Genomic DNA, 20,157 nt, shown 5'->3' with positions numbered 1-20,157 from the left:
GCAAGCAATTTGTTGCCTCCTCTTCCAGTCCACTAATTCTTCTGTTAGCAAGTTATTCACCAAGGCTTCAGCTTCTTTGATGATTTGTGCCATTTTGCTGAGAGCTTCCTAAAAGACACAGGATATGTATCTCTCGTACAAGCAAGGACCAAGAATGTTTTATAAATGCAACTGTCCTTTATTGCTCTCGAATAGCCTTCACCAACTGGGGGGCCTCTAGATGTTTTGGGCTACAATTCCCACCAGCCACAGCCAGTATGGCTGCTCTGGAGCTCACCATCCATACAACCAGTGCTTTTTTTCTGAGGGTATGCAGGGGTATGCATACCCCTAAACATTTTATGGATCTTTGTACTTTTGTCCATTTACTGTATTTATTTTTCCAGATTTGAACTATAAAATGGTGATTTTTCTTGAGTCAAAATGAGAGTATTCCTAAACATCTTTTTTTTAAAAAAAGCACTGCATACAACAATGCCTACTACAATAATACTATGCAAAGAGGCATCCTATTTTTCTACTCACATCTCTGAGGCTCCCATCTTTCTAAGGCTAATCAAAATCAAAACATCTTCCAGGACGTATATCAGTCTTTTCTGTTTAGGAAAGCATTTAGGCAGGGGCGTCTTACCCATAGAGGCTAGTGGCGCAGGGCGCCAAGTTCTGGAGGGCGCCAGGGAAGAGGCGGAGGCTGGACGTGGCGGCTCCCGGCATCAGCTCGCCGCCCTTGCCCGCTTCTGCCATGCCGCGCCAAAGCAGCGCCATGCCCAGAGCCTCTGTCTGCTGTGGCCACCACGGCACAAAGCAGCCAGCTGAGCCGGGAGCCGCCGCATCCAGTCCCCGCCTCTTCCCCGCCAGAGGAGCTGCCCTCCAGCTGCTGCTGCCCACCTCCTCCAGCCCCGCAAAGCTGGGCGCATTGCCGGCAGTGCCGTCCTTCCTAAAAAGGTTGGCAACTCTGGGAAAGGGGTGGGCAGAGGAAACTTTGCACCACGGCGCCGGATATGCTTAAGACGGCCCTGCATTTAGGACAACCTTCATCAAATAATTTCTTTCCAGCCATTTTGGACTAGAATTTCCATCAGCCCCAGGCAACGTAACTGATGGGAGTTTAGACCAAAACAACTGGAGGGCACCAGGTTGGCAAAGGCTGCTATATAATATGTCTGGACTAAACTCCACCTGTGAACCACTTTAGTATACAAACCTCAGAAGCTCAAAAGGTCCACAAAGTACTAACACTGGACCACAATTCTCCATGGAATGTATTTCAGTATCACTATCTGCTTAGGAGAGGTAAGACATTTTGAAAGTGGGAGCTTCAGAGTTTATTTTTTAAATTTTATCTTACAAAGTTAATTGTAGGAAAGTTTAAAACAATCATAGTGTTTGTCTTTAATTTTCCTCCCCACAAAATACTGATACTTAACATGTAGATTCTTCAGGATTTCCACTATCCAGTGGCCTAGAATTCCAAGAGATACCAATGAATGTAAAGTACACTTCTTGGTTGAAAGGGGACCTCCCAGAGGTGAGCAACTTTAGCACTTAATAAAGCATGGTTTCTGGAGGATTCTAGAGTTGAAATCACTACTGGTACTTTTGCTGAGATGTTCCCAGCCGTCATGATAAGTTATATTTTAAAAATAATAATAATCCGGCTTTACTTCGATCTCCTGTTTTGCACTAGCTCACCTTGAAACCCACTATGCGAGAGCCTGCAAGGCATGAAATGATGGTACCCTATACTGCTTTAAAACACATCATTGAACAGGTGCTAGCAACAATGATTCATTATGGGATGGAGGTTCCTTCACCATGGCCCCTTTTGTTCTGACACCAAATCTATTCCTTGTGGAAGAAGAGAACTGCCCTGCTTAAGAGACCATTATTTTCGCACATCATTCTAATAATAGGATTGCGTGCATGTGTCTCCTGACTCATCACTTTCTTCCACCCTAGTCAGTCTCAGAGGGCTGTTATAAGATGTTTGGATAGCCCCACACAAGCTACTCTGAGCTCTTTGGAGAAAGGGCAGGTCAGAAATGTAAGGGAAAATGCAAACTTAAGCCCTTTCACTTTCAAATATGTGGAACACCCTTCCACAACCTTTGTGCCCTCCAGTTGTTGTTGGATTCCAAGTCCCATCTTTCTCAGCTAGCATAGCCAATGGTCAGGAATGATGGGAGCTGTAGTGCAAAACATCTGGGAGGCACCAGACAGTACTCTCTCTGCAGTCATCAGACTCTCTCAGGCTCATGGGAATTTCCTGCTGCTTAACCACATGAAAAACTCTGAAGCAAGCTGCCTCTAAGTTTACATCAGCAGAATAGGGTGGAGTGCAACAGAAAAACATACAAATGACGAAGACAATTTAGCAAACCTTTCTCTTGTAGTCTAAGGTATTCAGCATCTCCTGCAACAGCAGCATCTCTTGTTTCACAGCAACACTGTTTTTATTGGTGTGTTCTAAAAGAAGATGCAAAATAGCATGTGTATGGCACAAGAAGAGTAAGCCTCTTACACATCATAGCCCAGCTAACAGACACACATACTCTGCTAAAATCATGGTCCAGCCTTATGAGGAACAACTGTAAGTAGCTTCAGGCTGCGAGGAGGAGATAGGGAAGCTTCTGCCTCCATTTTATAATCCCTTAATGATGAAATTGCTGCAAACTTAAATACATATTCTGTTATTATTAATTTCATTTATATTTATGACTTCCTATGAAGCATTTTATATACAATGGTAGCTCTACTTACAAATAACTCTACTTACGAATGTTTCTACTTACGAACGGATGCGGTTTAGATAGGATTTTTTCTACTTACGAATTTTTAGATAGGGTTGCTTCGACTTACGAATTTTTTCTCCCAATACATTCCTATGGGATCCGACTTACAATTTTTTTTGACTTACGAATGTGCGTTCGGAATGCATTAAATTCGTAAGTAGAGGTACCACTGTACAGTGGTATCCCGGTAATCAAATGGCTTGGCTCCCAAACAAATTGGCTCCCAAACGCCGCAAACCCGGAAGTAACTGTTCTGGTTTGCAAATGTTTTTCTGAAGCTGAACATCTGATGCGGCTTCCGCTTCAGTGCAGGAAGTTCCTGAAGCCAATCGGAAGCCGCGCCTTGGTTTTCGAACTGTTTTTGGAGTCGAATGGACTCCCGGACCGGATTAAGTTCAAGAACCAAGGTACTACTGCAGACACACACTTTCAAATCCAGTACTGACACTGCTTAGGATAAAAATCTCCACTTAGAAGGCTTCTTCAAAAAGGAAGGTGCTCAACAGGCACCAAAAAGACAACAGAGACCATGACATTCAACATGAAGCAGTTCCAAAGGGCAAGTACCACCACTCTAAAGACCCAGTTCTGACATTGTACACAATGGCAGAGTACAGTGATCATTTAAGTATAGTACTTATATGTACAGTATATTATAAGCTCTATATGAGTGTCTCCACCCCCATCATTCTGCCTGGACACTGAGGTCCAGCGGCGAGGGCCTTCTGGCAGTTCCCTCGCTGCGAGAAGCCAAGTTACAGGGAACCAGGCAGAGGGCCTTCTCGGTAGTGGCAGTCCCTGTGGAACGTCCTCCCACCAGATGTCAAAGAGAAAAACATCTGCCAGACTTTTAGAAGACGTCTGAAGGCAGCCCTGTTTAGGGAAGCTTTTAATGTTTAACAGACCATTGTATTTTAATATTTTGTTAGAAGCCGCCCAGAGTGGCTGGGGAAACCCAGCCAGATGGGCGGGGTATAAATAATCTATTATCATTATCATTATTATTATTATTACATGTCATCAAAATTAGTCATGACTGAGTCCAAATGAAAGCAATGGAATTTGTTGTAACTAAGTGTGTTCCATTGCTTTCAACTGAACAGACAGCATAATTTTGTACATGTGCCCACTGGGATTTACTTCCAGGTAAGAGTCAAAGCATTTCAGCCCCAGTTGTGACCAAGTTTTGCAGGGTTAAGACTCCAGACATGAAGAGTACATGCAGGCTGCACTCTGACACATACCTGGGGATTCAGCAGGGAAGCTGTTACTTATGAGAGTTTAATGAAACCAGAGATGTGTTCACACATTTCCTTTATCATGTCCTACAGTGACCCACAAAGTTGCCTGCTTGTAGCGGTTAAATGTCAGGCAAAGTGATGCAGTGGTGATCTGTTTGTGGTCAGGATCATCGTCATCATTTGAGGGAAGACTCAATACATTATTACTCAGAAGACAGTATGCCATTAGTAATAGACTAGCAAGAAGAAATGGCTTTTAAAGAGCCTGCATCTCTTGAAACTGGTCAAGTGTAAACTCATGCGTATAATACATAAACTTATCTGGCTTCCTGTATGGGCAATATTCTACATTTTGAAAGGAGGCTGGACTTTGGTGGAGAACATCGCTTATAGGACCATATGCGGAACAACACACTTATGTAATGCTACATATAATCAGGGCAGACTTTGGTCTTCCAGATTTCAGTGGCGCCCTGTGTGAGGCCAAAATTCTCTCCCCCCCCCCCCAACCTCTTGCCTTGTTCTGTGCATTCACTATATCATAGTTGCGATGCCCTGCAGCAGTGCCCAGTGTGGGCAGACAGCGACGATGACCACAACTGGTTGCACTACCTTAAATCCACCTCTGATGTGATAACAAGGCATTCGTTTTGAAAAGCAAACATCCATTTTTACCTACACTGATCTTCAGCTTTGTAAAGGATTTTATTAGAATGAATTCACACCTCCCTTTTGAACAGCCAATCACAGTTTTTGATCAAGGTGCTGAAGGTGTTTTACAGCAGCAGATTTAAACACCTTCTTTTACCATAAGCAGAATAAAGTTTTAGGCTTGTTTCTCGTAACGATAGAAGGGGTTGTGACCGCGACAATCATGAAGTGACTCTGCATTTCTGAATTTGCCACTAAACCATGGATACCTCATCACTGCTATAGTTATATAGGTTGGGTGTTTCCGTTGTTGCAAAAATGCCATTTGTTGAGTTTTTGGACGTAACACAAGGTGAACTGAGGCATTAACAGCAATAAACACAACATTTAAAAAGTGTTCCCACACATTAATAAGCTTCAAATTAATATGGTTTACACACATGGAAAAGCTCACCTATGCTCTGTATTGTTTTGTACCTCAAGTCAAACTCCTCCTGCAGATCTTCTAAATATTTGACATCTTGTTCTGTCATCTGCTTTTTTCAATTAAAATTAAAATGATTTAATGGCAAACAGATTCCATATGAATTCCCAATAATATTCCCTGTGAATCCCTTGCTGCTGCCTTGCTCCCAGAGCCACTATTTTGTATCTTGTGCTTATTACTAATCATGTCCATTAACTTCAATGGATTTCCTCTGAGTAGGACTAGCATTGGATACATTGGCAACACCACTTTATCTTATTAATAACTCAGATCAGTCAATTAAAAATATATTTTCAACTAAAAAGGATCCCACACTAATGAGGCTGAGGATTTCATTTATCTCTCTCCACATTTATATCTACCTGCGCACACACACACACACACACACACAGAGAGAGAGAGAGAGGGAGAGAGAGAGAAAGAGAAAGAGAGAGAGAGAGTGTGCTGTCTGGCAAATATGAAGAACATGAGGCCACCTGGGAACCAAGTTACACTGCCTTGGGTTCCAGGGTTCAAGAAAAGCAGGATATAAATCACAAAAGCAACAGAACAAGATGGTAGCATGTCAAAGAGCTAAAATAGACCACATCATGTCAGACAGTAGGTGGGGGGGAAATCACATTTTTGAAATCCACACAAACAGAAAACCACCAGCATTACTGCAATGAGCTTTAGTAAAACCTTTTAGCCTTGAAGTGCTAATTTTCTACTTGCAGGCTATATTTCTTAAATGGGGGAGCATTCAAAAGCAGTGTGCCTCAAATGTAGTGCAGCCCTATTTTAGCACCTCATTCTGCTGCATGTGTAGGCTCAGCCTTGCTCTGTCTGCATAGCAAGTCCACAGAGATATATCTGCACCTTGAGGAAGAATACGTTGGAATTTGGTACACATGTGGCAAACTGTAGTAACTTGCCTGCGCACTGTTCTTCACTGCAGACACCTTGTGCTCAACATTTCTTTGCCTTTCCAAGCCTAGGTTATTCTGTAGTGACTTTTCCAGAGGTCCCTTAAAAAAAGAATTTTACAGATGAGTTCAGCAAAATTAGTTCTCTTGGCATAGAGACAAATGCAGTGACCAATACCTTTAAAAGAAGTGATTTAGGACCTTATTTGTTAGCTTTCATTGTCTCCCCCCCCCCTCCCAAGTTACTTCTGACTTTAATGTTTTTATTCACATGAGATACCTTGTACAAGTAACTTTTGTGGGGAAACAATATCACACAAAGGATGGAGATCCACATCTGTTGATGAAACTGGCATGGGTGTTCAAGTAATCTACTCCCTAATTTCTCACATATTTATGTCTGATTTGAGAACAGTTACTTTCTCAACCAATATTAGTCAGCATCATTAAATACTGGTGGGTACCTTATATACAACTTGACAACAATCTTGGATTTGATGGGCCAGGATTGCACCCAATGGCCATGATCCAGCTCCAAATGATATGTGCTGAAACCCTTTAAAATCAGTGTTCTGAATCTGTAGTGGATTTAGGCCTCCTTAAAGACAAACGTATACTGTATATAAAATTAAAAGCAGAGTTACCTGTACCGGCATGCTGGCTGAAGCCAATATTCTTCTTTCTTCTCTTAAACAGTTTGAAACAACCACTGCTATATGCATAGGACTACTCTGGTATTTTCCCTGAGAACAAGAAATAAATAAAATATCCCAGAAAATAGCATCAGAAATAGCCCAGACCTGGTCCATATAGATCAAGAAGCACTGCTCTGCTGACAATAGTTTTGCACCCACTAGAGTATGTTCCTTAAGGATTTTTTGGCACGAGTTTCAGGGTTACTTTGGGTCCTAGATACTTGCACGCCAGAGATGTGCCTGATTGTTTGAAATCAATTAACATATATGAAGCTTAGTGTTACCGAGTAAGATCATTGGTCTAACTATCCCAGCACTGACTAGGAGTAGCCCTCGGTATCTTGGACAAGGGTCTTTTTTGCTCTGCTAACAAAGATACTGGAGATGCAGAGGCTTGAACTAGGGATGATATGAAAAGAATGCACTCTGCTACTGAGTTATGATCTCTTTAATACCCAGCTTGAAACTTCACACCTTTCTGGGCGGTGTACACGTTTATATCACACATTAAAATAATAATAATAGTGGTTGCTTTCAGGGGGGTTTTATATAGGAAAAACCCACCCTCCATTGCTTAATTTTAACCGAAGTTAGTCATGACTAAATTATTAAATTGTGTGCTCCAACCACTTGATTTCAATTAGCTCCAACGCACCTCAGGTTCTGCATAAGAAGGAGAGCTGTTAATTTACTTCTTTTGACACCTGCAGTACTGCTACATTCCCTCTGCTTTATCTGCTGATAAGTACTATGTCAAACATGCACATTTATGTAATACAGTCGTACCTTGGAAGTCGAACGGAATCCGTTCCAGAATTCCATTCGACTTCCAAAATGTCTGGAAACCAAAACGCAGCTTCTGATTGGCTGCATTTGAATTACACTGCAAAGAAATGGAGTGGGGAAAATGGGGTTGCTCTTTACCCACTCTACCTGTGTGAATATGGCAGGGTGGCTAAGGGATGCTAAGGATTAGAGATCTTGAGTAGGGGCTTTAACTGCCAATAAAGTAGTTGTTCATTTAGCACCAGTCATTTGCATTGCTCACCTTTTGCTAGTGTGCACCTAACTTGGGGACATCATGGTGCCATTTAGGGTTCAGTCTCAGGTGGCAAAATGGCTAGAGTCAGCCCCATCTCTGTTTGAGGCTAAAATGCAAGATTTTTCTTAAGTTTAGGTAATTATTATTGGAAGCCACTTATCTATGCTGAGAATTCTAAATCTAGGTCAGCAAGAGGAAATGCATTACAAAACCTCACACAGAGATGTAGTATTAGTTTTAAGCCACATGTGTTCTTTCCCCGCACCCACCCACCCACTTCCTCAGAAGCGCTGGTATACATTTGCTGCCATGATGGTCTCAAAGAATTAAGAAACACCTATTAAATAAGGCAACAGGTTTCACTGGACCAACATCCAAGAGACTTGTGTGAAGAGTTCAAACTTCCAAGTCCCAAACAACACTTTCCACAATCTCCATATGCTGCAGAATATTTCACACATAAAAATCTGCTTGGAGGTAAGTAGCCGTGTTGGTCTGACGTAGTCAAAACAAAATAAAAAAATTCCTTCCAGAAGCACCTTAGAGACCAACTAAGTTTGTCATTGGTATGAGCTTCCATGTGCATGCAACACTTCTTCAGATCTGCACACTTCTTCAGTATCTGAAGAAGTGTGCATGCACACGAAAGCTCATACCAATGACAAATTTAGTTGGTCTCTAAGGTGCTACTGGAAGGAATTTTTTTATTTTGTTTTGATAAAAATCTGGGATACATTTCAAGGTTTCTCACAATGTGGAATACAAATAAGATCTGCCCTGGGCCATCTGACCACAAAGCTACATGTAACATGTGGTTACGTCAAATTTTCTACTCACTTTTTTATTTTAAATGAAACGTAGCCATTGGAGGCTGGACCTCTGAGGACAGATGGGGTTGTTAACTCTAGCTCTTCCAGATACCCCCTCTTGCGGTTACTGCCCATCCCAGAAAAGGAAGAACAGAGGCTCTCATATATCTCACCTCACACACACACCCAGGCAAAACACTCTGGTGTGATATGAGAGTGGGACGGGAAATTCAGTATAGTATGGGCTAGTGGGAGAGAGGTGCTGAACCTTTCATCTGTATGTGCTTCACGTGCCACACTACTTCCTCCAAGCAGTTTCTTCCCTATTGGGGCTCAATGCCTCCTGCACTAGCACTATTTAGGCTTATGATCCCACCAGTTCAAAATTATCTTCATGGTGACCTCTTAGCCTTTCTATTGAACAGTTGCCCTTATGGAGATAGCCAGATGTTGGAAAATTGGCATTGGTCTTAACATTCTGGGTACATCAGAGTATGGTCAATAGCACTGACTGAGAAACTAAAAAGTCAGGCCAGAGGAGCAAAGGGCAAACACAATCCCTATTCCTTTTACTGTACAACATATAGCAAAACTTTTATTGAATACATAAATTGCTCAACTGTGCCAGGAATCCACCCAACACATGGGAAAATGCGGCTTGATCTTTTAGAATACTCAAATGAAACTTTATTACCAAAAAAATGACAAACGTTTGTGATTTTATCAGGACAAGTTACTTATTCTTTACTGTTGTAACAACTGTTTTCTAAAAATGTATCTTCTGTACCATGGAAAAAGAAATTAAAAACATAACAAATATATAATAGAAGTAACCCTAACAGGAAAAAAATACCCACTGAATCATGAACAAATGCACAGGTAGGGGGGAAAGTCCAGCAACTCTCACAATCCCTCTGCTGTGTTTTAAATCCCACCCGATTTTGTAGGAATTTGGCATGACTTGCCTTCTAACAGCACATGAGATATGCTTTTATAATACATAGTTTGACCAACAGTGCCTGTGAATCCCCAGGACTTTCCTTTAACATATAAACATTTGTTTTTAGCAGGAGGGTTAAATATGGGGTTGCTTTCAAAGTAGCAAGTCACTCATAAATACCCACCCATACTCAGGTGGTAAAGTCCTATCACATCAGGAAAAGTTCATTTAAATTGGCTTTCGGTCCTATCCTTTTTCATACAATGTTACAGAAGCAATTGCTGTCTCAGGCATGAAAAATGTTTTTCTTCATTGCTGGTATCTGTTTTTAAAGCCAATGCAGGCCAAGGCATTTTGCTTCCCCGTCCCTGACCCACCAAGTGAACAGCATAGACTAACTTGGATTGAAACAGGTGACAACTTTATTGAATACAGATGAGAGAGGTTTGGCTTGAGCATGGGGCAATCATTTACTTCCGGTCCCTCTGCTGGAAGTGATGCCATAGGTCAATCCAGCAGCAGGGGTTCCTAAGACTTACATCAAATAGGGGGACCCCCACAGGGATCACCGTCTGGGGGAGTGCGACCAGCCCCCGCCTGGGCATAAGGACATAGGCAACTTCAAATGTTTGGTGTAGAGTAGATGCATATCACATCTAGTTTACAGAAGGTACTGGGAACGTTCCTCTAATAAGCAACCTCCATCCTGCATTAGCACCAACAACTACAAACAAGGTGATGCACGCTGCAACAGGAAACATTGGTCCCACAGTTTGGTCACATGGATAAACAGGTAACTAAGAACAGGTTGAAGCCCCTGATTTCGGTGGACCGTAATGACCAAATACTTATAAGTGAATAAATTGCATCTATTTCCATAAGTGAGGCTGTGTGTAGATCTTCCCAGCTTGAAACCTAATAAAAATTATTTAATTGCTCATGAAACAGACAGCTTCATGATTCCTCTTTAGCCTCAAGGTGTTGGGTGTGTGTGTGTGTGCAATAGACTCACCTGAATAACTTTCCTGATTCTCTTCAGATTGTGTATCAAGAGAAGATTCTTCTCTTGGGAAACACGGTCAAAATGTTCGTCCAGCTTTATTAGTAAGTTCTGCAAGAGGATGGCTGCCATAGGTTCATTGTTATATGCAGATTCCCTGTGCAAAGCAAACTTTGTATGAATAAAACACATACCTGTACATGAAAAAACAAACAAAAAAGGAATGCTAAAAGCCTTCAAATAATTTGTTTAAGAAAAGTATTAGGCCCTAGAATAGGTGACTGGAATCATCAGCTTCATGCATGTTCTTATTTGATTTTAAGACTGAAGTCCTAAGCACGTTCAGAGGAAAGTCCCATTAAACCCCAGTAAATATGTCAGTAGGCTGAAGAACTAGTGTGTTCAACCATGGTTGGATAACATTACATGCAAAACTGGGCTACTGTCTGCTTAGAAAAGGCCTGCTTACAAATTCATATTGTTCCTATCATAATGCATCATCTTCTGCAGGTTTAGCTTATAAAAAATAGAATTGCAAGCATATGCCAGTATTTTGGAAAGAGCTAATACTATGCTAGGAAGATTATTGTTCCTTTCTTTTTAAAATATTATTATGTTTTCATTGGGCAGCTTGTAAAACAACTAACAAAATGTGTTTATTCCTATATAGACCCTTTAATTGCCAAGGGAATAATTTTAATAGCATTAGGTAAGCAATTATGTACAGCTACAGTATATTGTATTTACAGGTAGGTAGCCGTGTTGGTCTGAGTCAAAACAAAATAAAAAAATTCCTTCAGTAGCACCTTAAAGACCAACTAAGTTTTTATTTGGTATGAGCTTTCGTGTGCATGCACACTTCGAATATTGTATGTTACTTAGAAATATGATTATTGTGTTAATGTACACATGGTATATATTGTATATCCTTCGTATCATATCAATTTTTTCATGCCCATTACACATCACACTTAATATTTGTTATTACAGTTACTGTTTCTTGATTGTGATAGTTTCTTAAGTTGCCACATTTGTTTTCTGTTTATTTCTGATCAATACTTTCATCAAAAATAATCAGAAAACAAATGTGGTAAGTGGCACAAAGCTGCTTTATATAAAGAGAGATAAATTATTATTATTATTTTAAAAAAATGTAGACGAAGAACATTTGAGCTTACCAGTCCTGGTTTTCAATCCATTGTGCTAGCAGATGTCGGACTTCCATGGGAAATTTGTCATCATAAATCTGGTCTATCTGCTCCAAGAATTTTGCTTCAAGCTGCTGGACTTGATTCCACTGAGACATACTATAAATAATAATGCTTGTTTTGATGAGATATTAAACATTATCATGCAGGAATGTATAAGAACATATGCAGAACCCACCAAATTGGGCCAATGACCCGTCCAGTCCAGCATCCCGTTCTCACAGTGGCCTCCCAGAAACCTATGAGAAGACTTCAAGTAGGACACTGAGTGCAAGAGAACTTTGCCCACCTGCAATTTCTCTTTGATAGCGGAGGTAGAACATGTATGATACTCTTTCCTCCAGATTGCAGTTGCTGCTTCAAGGTGAATAACCTTTTGCAAAATGATCACATTTGTAGTGTGCAGCCTGCACAAAGTTTGCCCAGGTTTTACTTTTATTTTGAAAATAAACATTTTCCTTTTTAAAAACCGAATTGCTTTTATTTTACATAATAACAAACATGCATATGACGTATAATATATTTGAAATGTTCAAAATCAGAACTATTCAGGATTTATAGTTGTCAGAATATACTGTTTTACCATTTACTTGGTGCTGCTTGGGAGATGCATTTTGATAGATCTCCTTGATATTCTGTGGTCTTTCAATGACGGTTGCTTGTTTTCACACTATGAGTGTGATGGGTGCATCTTGTGTTGGGGCATAACACATGTTGTAGTGTCCAAAGAAGAGTAACAAATTCCTTTACATCTGCTCAATCACTCTTCAGTAACTACTAGCTACAGCTAGACAATGTTATGAACAGTGCTTTTAAAATAACTTTAGGATTTATTCTTAGATGTTTGAGAAGCAGAGAGTATTGCCTTCCATGTGGGCTTGGAACACAAAATTTTGGGGATATTTTCGTTTCTTTCATTTTTAAAAGAGCAGCAATGCTTCCTCCCCAACATAATTATTATGCCCCTGCAAAATTCCACTTTACTGTTGCTGAAATGTCAATTGCACAAAAATATTCTAGGATGAATAAAGTGCTGTTGAACCACACGGGAATGCAGAAAGACTTTATTTAATTTTGAAAGGCACATCAGAGTTTGTTTATTTATTTATAGGTTTGGGAAACTAGTAGGTATTTGACTCTTATCACCAAACAGGATGCAGATGTCTACTTATGCGAAAAAACAAATAAATGAAGATAAATGCACCACAATACCCACCAAGTATTAAAAGTGAGTCTGGGCATAGAGGGTTTGCAAAGGAAATATGATACTACACCTTCTTGTTTCAATTCTTCTTTGAAAAATAAAGATATTTGAGCAACTCAGTGTTGGGCTACTCCCAGGTTAAGTGCCCCATCATCTAGACTGGAAAATACAGGTATAGCACATTTACAAATGAGTCAGTTGCCTTTGACAATGATGAATAATAAACCCCCCACCCCTGGCAAATGCTGACTTGTTTGTTTTCTGTTAAACGCAGGCAGTGGAAAAACACAAGCAATGTGTATGTCATCAAGAACCATTTGGTTTCAATGAGGAGAGTGGTGAAAAGAAAGTTGAAAAACAACGTCAAGAGGATCAAATCACTCCAAAATGCTTGGGAGATGTTTAAAAACACAATATTAGAAACTAGAGTTTCAACTAATCAACTGGAGCTTATATTGGAGATGGGACATGTTAAGCGCATGAAAGAAACTTCTCGACGGGATCCACAAAAATCATTCGAAAGCATTGTAAGTGCTCAGTTAACTGAGGTTCTGCCTGCCCCTGTAATGTCCTCTTTTGGGGGATTTTTTTACCCCCCAAAAAGCTCAATCACTTTAAGGGGGTGGTGGGGAAGCTACCCCCCCCCCAAAAAAAATCCTGGCTACACCCATGCTACCTGATGTTAGTTTGAATATCAAATGATTGGAGATTTGGGCAGGGTTTTTTTTTTAAGCACATGGCACCAAAAGAAATTGTTGGGGAGGCATATTTCTGTCCGAAATCTTCCAGCCAAGAGGAGGGGGGACAGGTGGATGCCCATCTCCCCCCCCCCCAAAAAAATACATAAATCCTGGCCAACTCCTAGGGCCTATGGGGGGGTCTTTCCCCCCACACCACACCACACACCCACAAAATAAAATACAGTATTTGAGGGCCCCTCAGTGGGCAATTCCCCTTCAAACGGCGCGCCTGCACCGTGTGTCACGTGACGGCTGGTGGGGGCGGGGCTTACCTGGGACAACCCCCCCCCCTTCTCAAATACTTTAATCAAGTCGGCACCCATAGCTACAATTCCCACCTTCACACGAACTACAGTTCCCTGGAGGCGGGTGAAGTGTGTGTGTGTGTGTGTGAAATAACAGGCTTTAACGCTGTTAAAATTAAAATTAAATAATAAAACGTGGCGGCGGGGGGCACGTGCCTCCGCCTCGGGCCAAAAAAAAAAAAAAAAGGAGAAAAATTGAAGTCCTGAGGTGAATTTTGCCAGGGGAGGCGGGTGTCGCCCGCTTCTCGGCGTCTTTCGCGCCTTCCTCTCCCGGCTCCCCCTCCCCCTCGCGCGCCTCCTTGACTCACCTGCCGCAGGGGCTGCAGAAGCCGAGAGAAGAGGGGCTTCGAGGCGGCGGCGGCGGCGGCGCCTGGCGAGAGAGAGAAGCGTCGTCGTCGCCCAGGGGGTTGGCCGGGCGGGCTCTCCGGGCGTCAGGGCGTCAGGGGAGCGGACGGGCTGTGTGAGAGATAAAATAAAAAATGCGGTCGGAAAAATGGGGAGTTCCCTGTCAGCCGCGGAGCCTCTGCTGAGGCCGAAGTGTTTTCGGTTGAGGATGAGTTTCTCTCTCTTTTCTCCTTCCGCTCTGTTCTTTGTCACAGAATTCTATTCAGCCACAGAATACCACTATTTTTAAAAAAATATATTTTAAAAAATAATGGTACTATTATTATTATTATTATTATCTCTCTCTCTCCTCCTTTCAGTTCTGTTCTCTGTCACAGAATACCATTTTGCAACAGTAACAAACTTCAGGTTTTTCTGCCTGGTTGCTTTGGAGGCAATTCTTACTGTGCCACAGATGACTAGGCAAGGGGCACTTTCCAAATCTTTTCAACGTGTGATCTTGATAGTAAAAGTCGTGTTCGACAGAGACATGCAGGGTCAATACAAAGTCCTGGACTGGGAAATGCACAGGGGTCAGCAAACTTTTTCAGGCGGGGGCCGGTCCACTGTCCCTCAGACCTGGGGGGGGGGGGCAGACTATATTTTGAAAAAGGAAAGACAAAAAAAAGAACGAATTCCTATGCTCCACAAATAACCCAGAGATTATTCTTTATCCCCCCCCCCCCGGCGGGCCGGCACCGTGGCACCCTGCGCCACCCAGCCTGGCCGTAGAGCCGGCCCTGACTTTCAGTTTAAGTACTCCGTGGATCTGGAAGTGTTTACTTCTGGGTTCCGTGGTGCATGCATGTGCAGAAGCGATCTGTGTGGTTTGTGCATGCACAGACGTGCTCTGTTGGCGCTTTGGACACGTGCACTATCGGCGCTTGGTTTAAGTACTTTTTGGGGAGTGAATGGCACCCCGGAACCAATTGAGTACTTAAACCGAGGTACCACTGTATCAAGTGGTTGAACGGTATCCTCCGCTAGCTGTCTGGTACATGACCAGCTCTATACAGGATTCTGAAGCCTCTTATCACGTACATCATGATCCTGACATCTAGTATCACCTCAAAACCTTGCCCGGGACTTTTATGCCACAAACTCTCAATTTTGTGCTGCTGTCCATGAGTGTGTACAGTGATACCTTGGTTTACAACTATAATCCGTTCCAGAGGTACGGTTGTAAACCAAAACAGGTTGTAACACAAGGTGTGCTTTAGCCAATGGTGCCTCCCCCCAAAATTGGTTGTAATACAAAAAAAGGCTTGTAATCCAAGAAGGCGGGACACACTTCAGGGTTTGACGTGGTTGTAATCCAAAACGGTTGCAAACCAAGGTACCACTGTACTGATGTATCCAATCAAAGTTCCTGGTTAATACCTCCAAGAAACCATGATTGCCACATTCCCTCTAAACAAACAGCAAAGTATTGTGTATTTTAAGACACAAAGCTTTGTCATAGATTATGAGAAGATACCATATACGGGGGGGGGGGGGGTTCATACTTCAGCCCTGCTATGTACTGTATATCCACTGTCTCTGTCCACATACATGTGATTTAAAAAAGGATCTAAAAATTAACTGTTAAAAGCTATCATAAAATATATTTGGTATGTAAAAATGATTTTATGGAATCTAATGACAATGGAAAACAATCTCTATCTCTCCATAGCAAAAGAATCCAAACACCTACAGAGTACATTGACAAAAGATCAGCGATATGAACAGATATACGGTAGCTCACAAAGTATCAAAGAACCCAAATGTGTTTTGACCTTGGTCTTCCTCTTTGACCTCTGCTCTATGTAGATAAGAAATGTTTGACATAAAAACAAAATCTTATATATATATATATATATATATATATATATATATATATATATATACAAAAGACATAGTTTAAAATATTGCTACATGCTGTATTTGAAAAAATGAATTCAAAGTTAAGTAAAAATATAAAATATATTTTTGAAAAACACCTTTTGCGGCTACAAATAATAATACTTACCTAGCCCTTGACTGCCACACACAAATCTTTGAATGTATTCTCCAGTTAAGTGGGCTCTCAAAGAATACAAGTTGCCCTTCAAATCTCTATATATGCATCTGTTAAATAGGTTTTTGCTTACAATGCTCCTACTACCATAAGTTGCTTATGCTTGAATGTACCACAGGCCTCTTTGCTGTTGTATTTTATTATTGTTGCAACAAACTAATGTGGCTACTTTTCTGGACTGCTTATCTAGAGACAAATGAACGTCATATCTTATCATGCATAAATATTAGGAAATTAAAACAAACAAAGCTATGGCCCAAAGGTCAATAGAATATACAGCTATTAACAAATAGTCATATGTGGGTTCACAACAATAAGATACAAAAACTGTGTGTGATTCCATATCTAAAATTTCAGTCTGCTGACTAAATATTTTCCAATAATAACTACCACTGCAATGAAATAAAAAGATATGGTTGCACAAAAGAATGGCAACCCGTTGGTGATAACTGCGCCACCCAGATGTTCTTTGGGAAAAATGAAAGTTGAGTTTCAGCTTATACTGTAAAGGCTTTTTCAGTGGTGTATGCCAAGAAATGGTTTTATCAGTCTAATGTGATTTTAGTGATATTTAAATTACCGTAAATGTTTTATCATTGCCATTATATATGTATCACCCAGGGATCCTTCTGGGTGATGGGCAGTTTATAAATGTAAATAATAATTTCACATTAATAAAGCAAATTGACATGGAGTATGTATTCCAATGGCTATTTTGTCATCGGATGTGCGTATTTTAAATACTGTATGAATTTTATATACAGTTGTACCTTGGATCCCGAACGCCTTGGTACTTGGACATTTTGGCTTCCGAACGCCGCAAACCCAAAAGTGAGTGTTCCGGTTTGCGAACGTTATTTGGAACCCGAACGTCCGACGTGGCTTCCACGGCTTCTGTTTGGCTGCAGGAGCTTCCTGCAGTCAGTCAGAAGCAACGCTTTGGTTTCTGAATGTTTTGGAAGTCGAACGGACTTGCAGAATGGATTCTGTTTGACTTCCAAGGTACAATTGGAGAGAGAGAGAGAGAGAGAGAGAGAGAATTATATTATATATATTAATTTGAGAATATATATATAGTAACGGGACGCAGGTGGCGCTGTGGGTTAAACCACAGAGCCTACAGCTTGCTGATCAGAAGGTCGGCGGTTCGAATCCCTGCGACGGGGTGAGCTCCTGTTGCTCGGTCCCAGCTCCTGCCAACCTAGCAGTTCAAAAGCACATCAAAGTGCAAGTAGATAAATAGGTACTGCTACAGCGGGAAGGTCAACGGCGTTTCTGTGTGCTGCTCTGGTTCGTCATGCTGGCCACATGACCTGGAAGCTGTACGCCGGCTCCCTTGGCCAATAACGCGAGATGAGCACCGCAACCCCAGAGTCGGTCACGACTGGACCTAATGGTCAGGGGTCCCTTTACCCTTTACCTTTATATAGTAGGACAGAATTTGAATGGACTTATTATTGAGCATATGACACTGACTAGAAATAGAATACCTCTACTTCTGATTGATTAAACATCTATTCTATTCAAATTGAGATTGCTATGAATACAAACTACCAGCAGAGGTCTCATAGCACCATTATTCCATACTGACACCAATGGCATTCTTAAGGACTGCACCATTTCAGACTGAAAGACAGCTGAAACGGGTTTTTGAACGCTGTGTTGTGTAAAGAACACAAAAATCCCTGTGACTGGTGCGTGGTAACAACTGCGGTGGTGTTTGCCATTCATTTTAAGCGATCCAGTGGGAAGGGCCCACATTCTTGCTCTTTGCCATGAGCTGCTGCACTTCTCATATGCTACTGTGGTGAGATGGGATGGAGTGAAAGAAGGGCTGCTTGCTTGTCACTTCAGCAACATATATAGCAGGCATCCCCAAACTTCGGCCCTCCAGATTTTTGGACTACAATTCCCATCATCCCTGACCACTGGTCCTGTTAGCTAGGGATCATGGGAGTTGTAGGCCAAAACATCTGGAGGGCCGCAGTTTGGGGATGCCTGATATATAGACTCTGATAGTCAATGTGAAATGCTTCACCTGCTCATTTTTCTACACCATACCCGCCAAGTTCCGGCCTGAGAAATAAGGGACTGGACCGGAAGTAGCAGACTGGAAGTAGCGCTGCCGCCATTTTGGAACTGGGCGGAGCATGCTCAGAAGCTACTTTTGATGCTGCTCTACCCTGTTCCAAAATGGCCGCCGCACCAGAAGTCGCGCTGCAGCCATTTTGGAACTGGGCAAAGCAGCATCAAAAGTCGCTTCTGAGCATGCTCCGCCCAGTCCCAAAATGGCTGCCGCGCCAGAATAGACCGGGGAAAAACAAAAAAAAATCCTTTTTTTTCGGCTGCGGACAGCCGGGAAAACAGGGATTTCCCAGGGAATACGGGAGACTTGGCAGCTATGTTCTACACAGGTGTTTAAGGTACAGAAGCCTTCAAGGAAATTAAAGCTGACAGCCCCAGATCAAGGCTTTTGAAGCTGATAAAGTCAGTGATGGCAACACACCCTTGAAATCAATTGACTACTTGCTTAATCACTCACCAGACTGATATTATGAAATGTCTTAACACTGTCTATGCTCAGGTATGTAGGCTCTGTTCACGTCTTCACCTTGGGTTTCACAAGATATCGCTTGAGGCGCTTGAAGCAGCTGTAGTGCGTTTGCTCTCGAACCTTCCTGTGATACTGCAATTCACCTTTGCTCATATTCAAATGGGAATGACATAAAAGGGTTTCATTGAAGTCAGCGACTTCAATGGTTACTTCCTTTTCCCAGCCGTCATTGCTGGCCTGTTGAATAATTTTGTAACACAGAGATCTCAACAAAAGAAGCAGCCGCAGGAGCAATTTTGCATCTCTTGCTGCTTGCAACTCGGGAGAGGCAAAGGGGCAGCAACATTGGAATCAACTATGTGGTTGAAGCTCCTAGATTGCCAGCTGGTGCCTCTGGAGAGCTTTTAAGCTGCTTGCACAGGGCTTCCTATCAATAGGGCGGGTGAGCATTGTTAAGACTCTGGACTTAATGGTCTTCTTGTTGGTAGGGATTCGTGAACTTCTTCTTCAGGGTCCTGTACTAATGGCATCAAGGTCTGCTTCCAGTAAAGGTAGCAGAATTTGTGCTGGACTTTTTATTTTTAAAAGATCAAAACGACAGTAGGCATAGTTTCTGTAACAGAGCAATCCAAAAGCATGACCCGAAAACATTGCACATCGCTTATGCCACATAGTTGGTAGCACTGCACTCAGAAGCACATACCCCAGCCTGCCGCTGTATCACGCAGCTGTGATTCATATGAGATTCAGGATGAGGGACACATCCAAGTGCCAACAGCAATCTCGTCTTTGTGATGTCACTCCTTTCCTAAGTTTAAATTGCCTACCAATTTCTTCTCCTGTAATCTTGCACAATTGTTTTAAATAGAGCTCTTGAACATGTTAAAGTTAACTGATTCACCTGACTTCATTCCCCCACATGAGGTACATTTTAATCTCCAAATTGCATTTTATTTGAAGAGGTGTTTTATTCTGTCAGCCTCGGATCTATCAATTTCATTGGGTGACCCCCAGCCTCTAGTACTATGATGGGGGTGGGGGACTTTGCTCTATGCTCTAGTATCATTTACAATATATTTTATATCCCTCTATTTAAAATCATTTATATCCTTCCGGTTTTCTTCCAGTGAGCCAGTGTGGTGTA

At 41.8% G+C, this 20,157-nt stretch overlaps 1 protein-coding gene across 1 annotated transcript in view; it reads right to left on the bottom strand.

Annotated features, from left to right (window-relative positions):
• The window catches only part of LOC148687483 (signal transducer and activator of transcription 4-like), a 14,898-nt gene extending 413 nt beyond the window's left edge, over window positions 1–14,485 (bottom strand). Inside the window, exons 1-8 of the mRNA XM_088675110.1 lie at window positions 14,328–14,485; window positions 11,741–11,869; window positions 10,575–10,719; window positions 6,721–6,819; window positions 6,086–6,178; window positions 5,139–5,217; window positions 2,381–2,466; window positions 3–108 (exon numbers count right to left, since the gene is read on the bottom strand). Coding sequence (XP_088531236.1) covers window positions 3–108; window positions 2,381–2,466; window positions 5,139–5,217; window positions 6,086–6,178; window positions 6,721–6,819; window positions 10,575–10,719; window positions 11,741–11,868 — 736 coding nt within the window. The 5' untranslated portion in view covers window position 11,869; window positions 14,328–14,485. The remainder of the gene's footprint in view (window positions 1–2; window positions 109–2,380; window positions 2,467–5,138; window positions 5,218–6,085; window positions 6,179–6,720; window positions 6,820–10,574; window positions 10,720–11,740; window positions 11,870–14,327) is intronic.
• Window positions 14,486–20,157: the final 5,672 nt, after the last annotated feature.

The sequence above is a fragment of the Zootoca vivipara genome, chromosome 1 (genome assembly GCF_965207765.1).
Source record: "Zootoca vivipara chromosome 1, rZooViv2.hap1.1, whole genome shotgun sequence".
In the NCBI taxonomy this organism is placed as follows: domain Eukaryota; kingdom Metazoa; phylum Chordata; class Lepidosauria; order Squamata; family Lacertidae; genus Zootoca; species Zootoca vivipara.
Note: the sequence above shows the minus strand (reverse complement) of the source record. Positions and strands in the feature narration are given on the sequence as shown.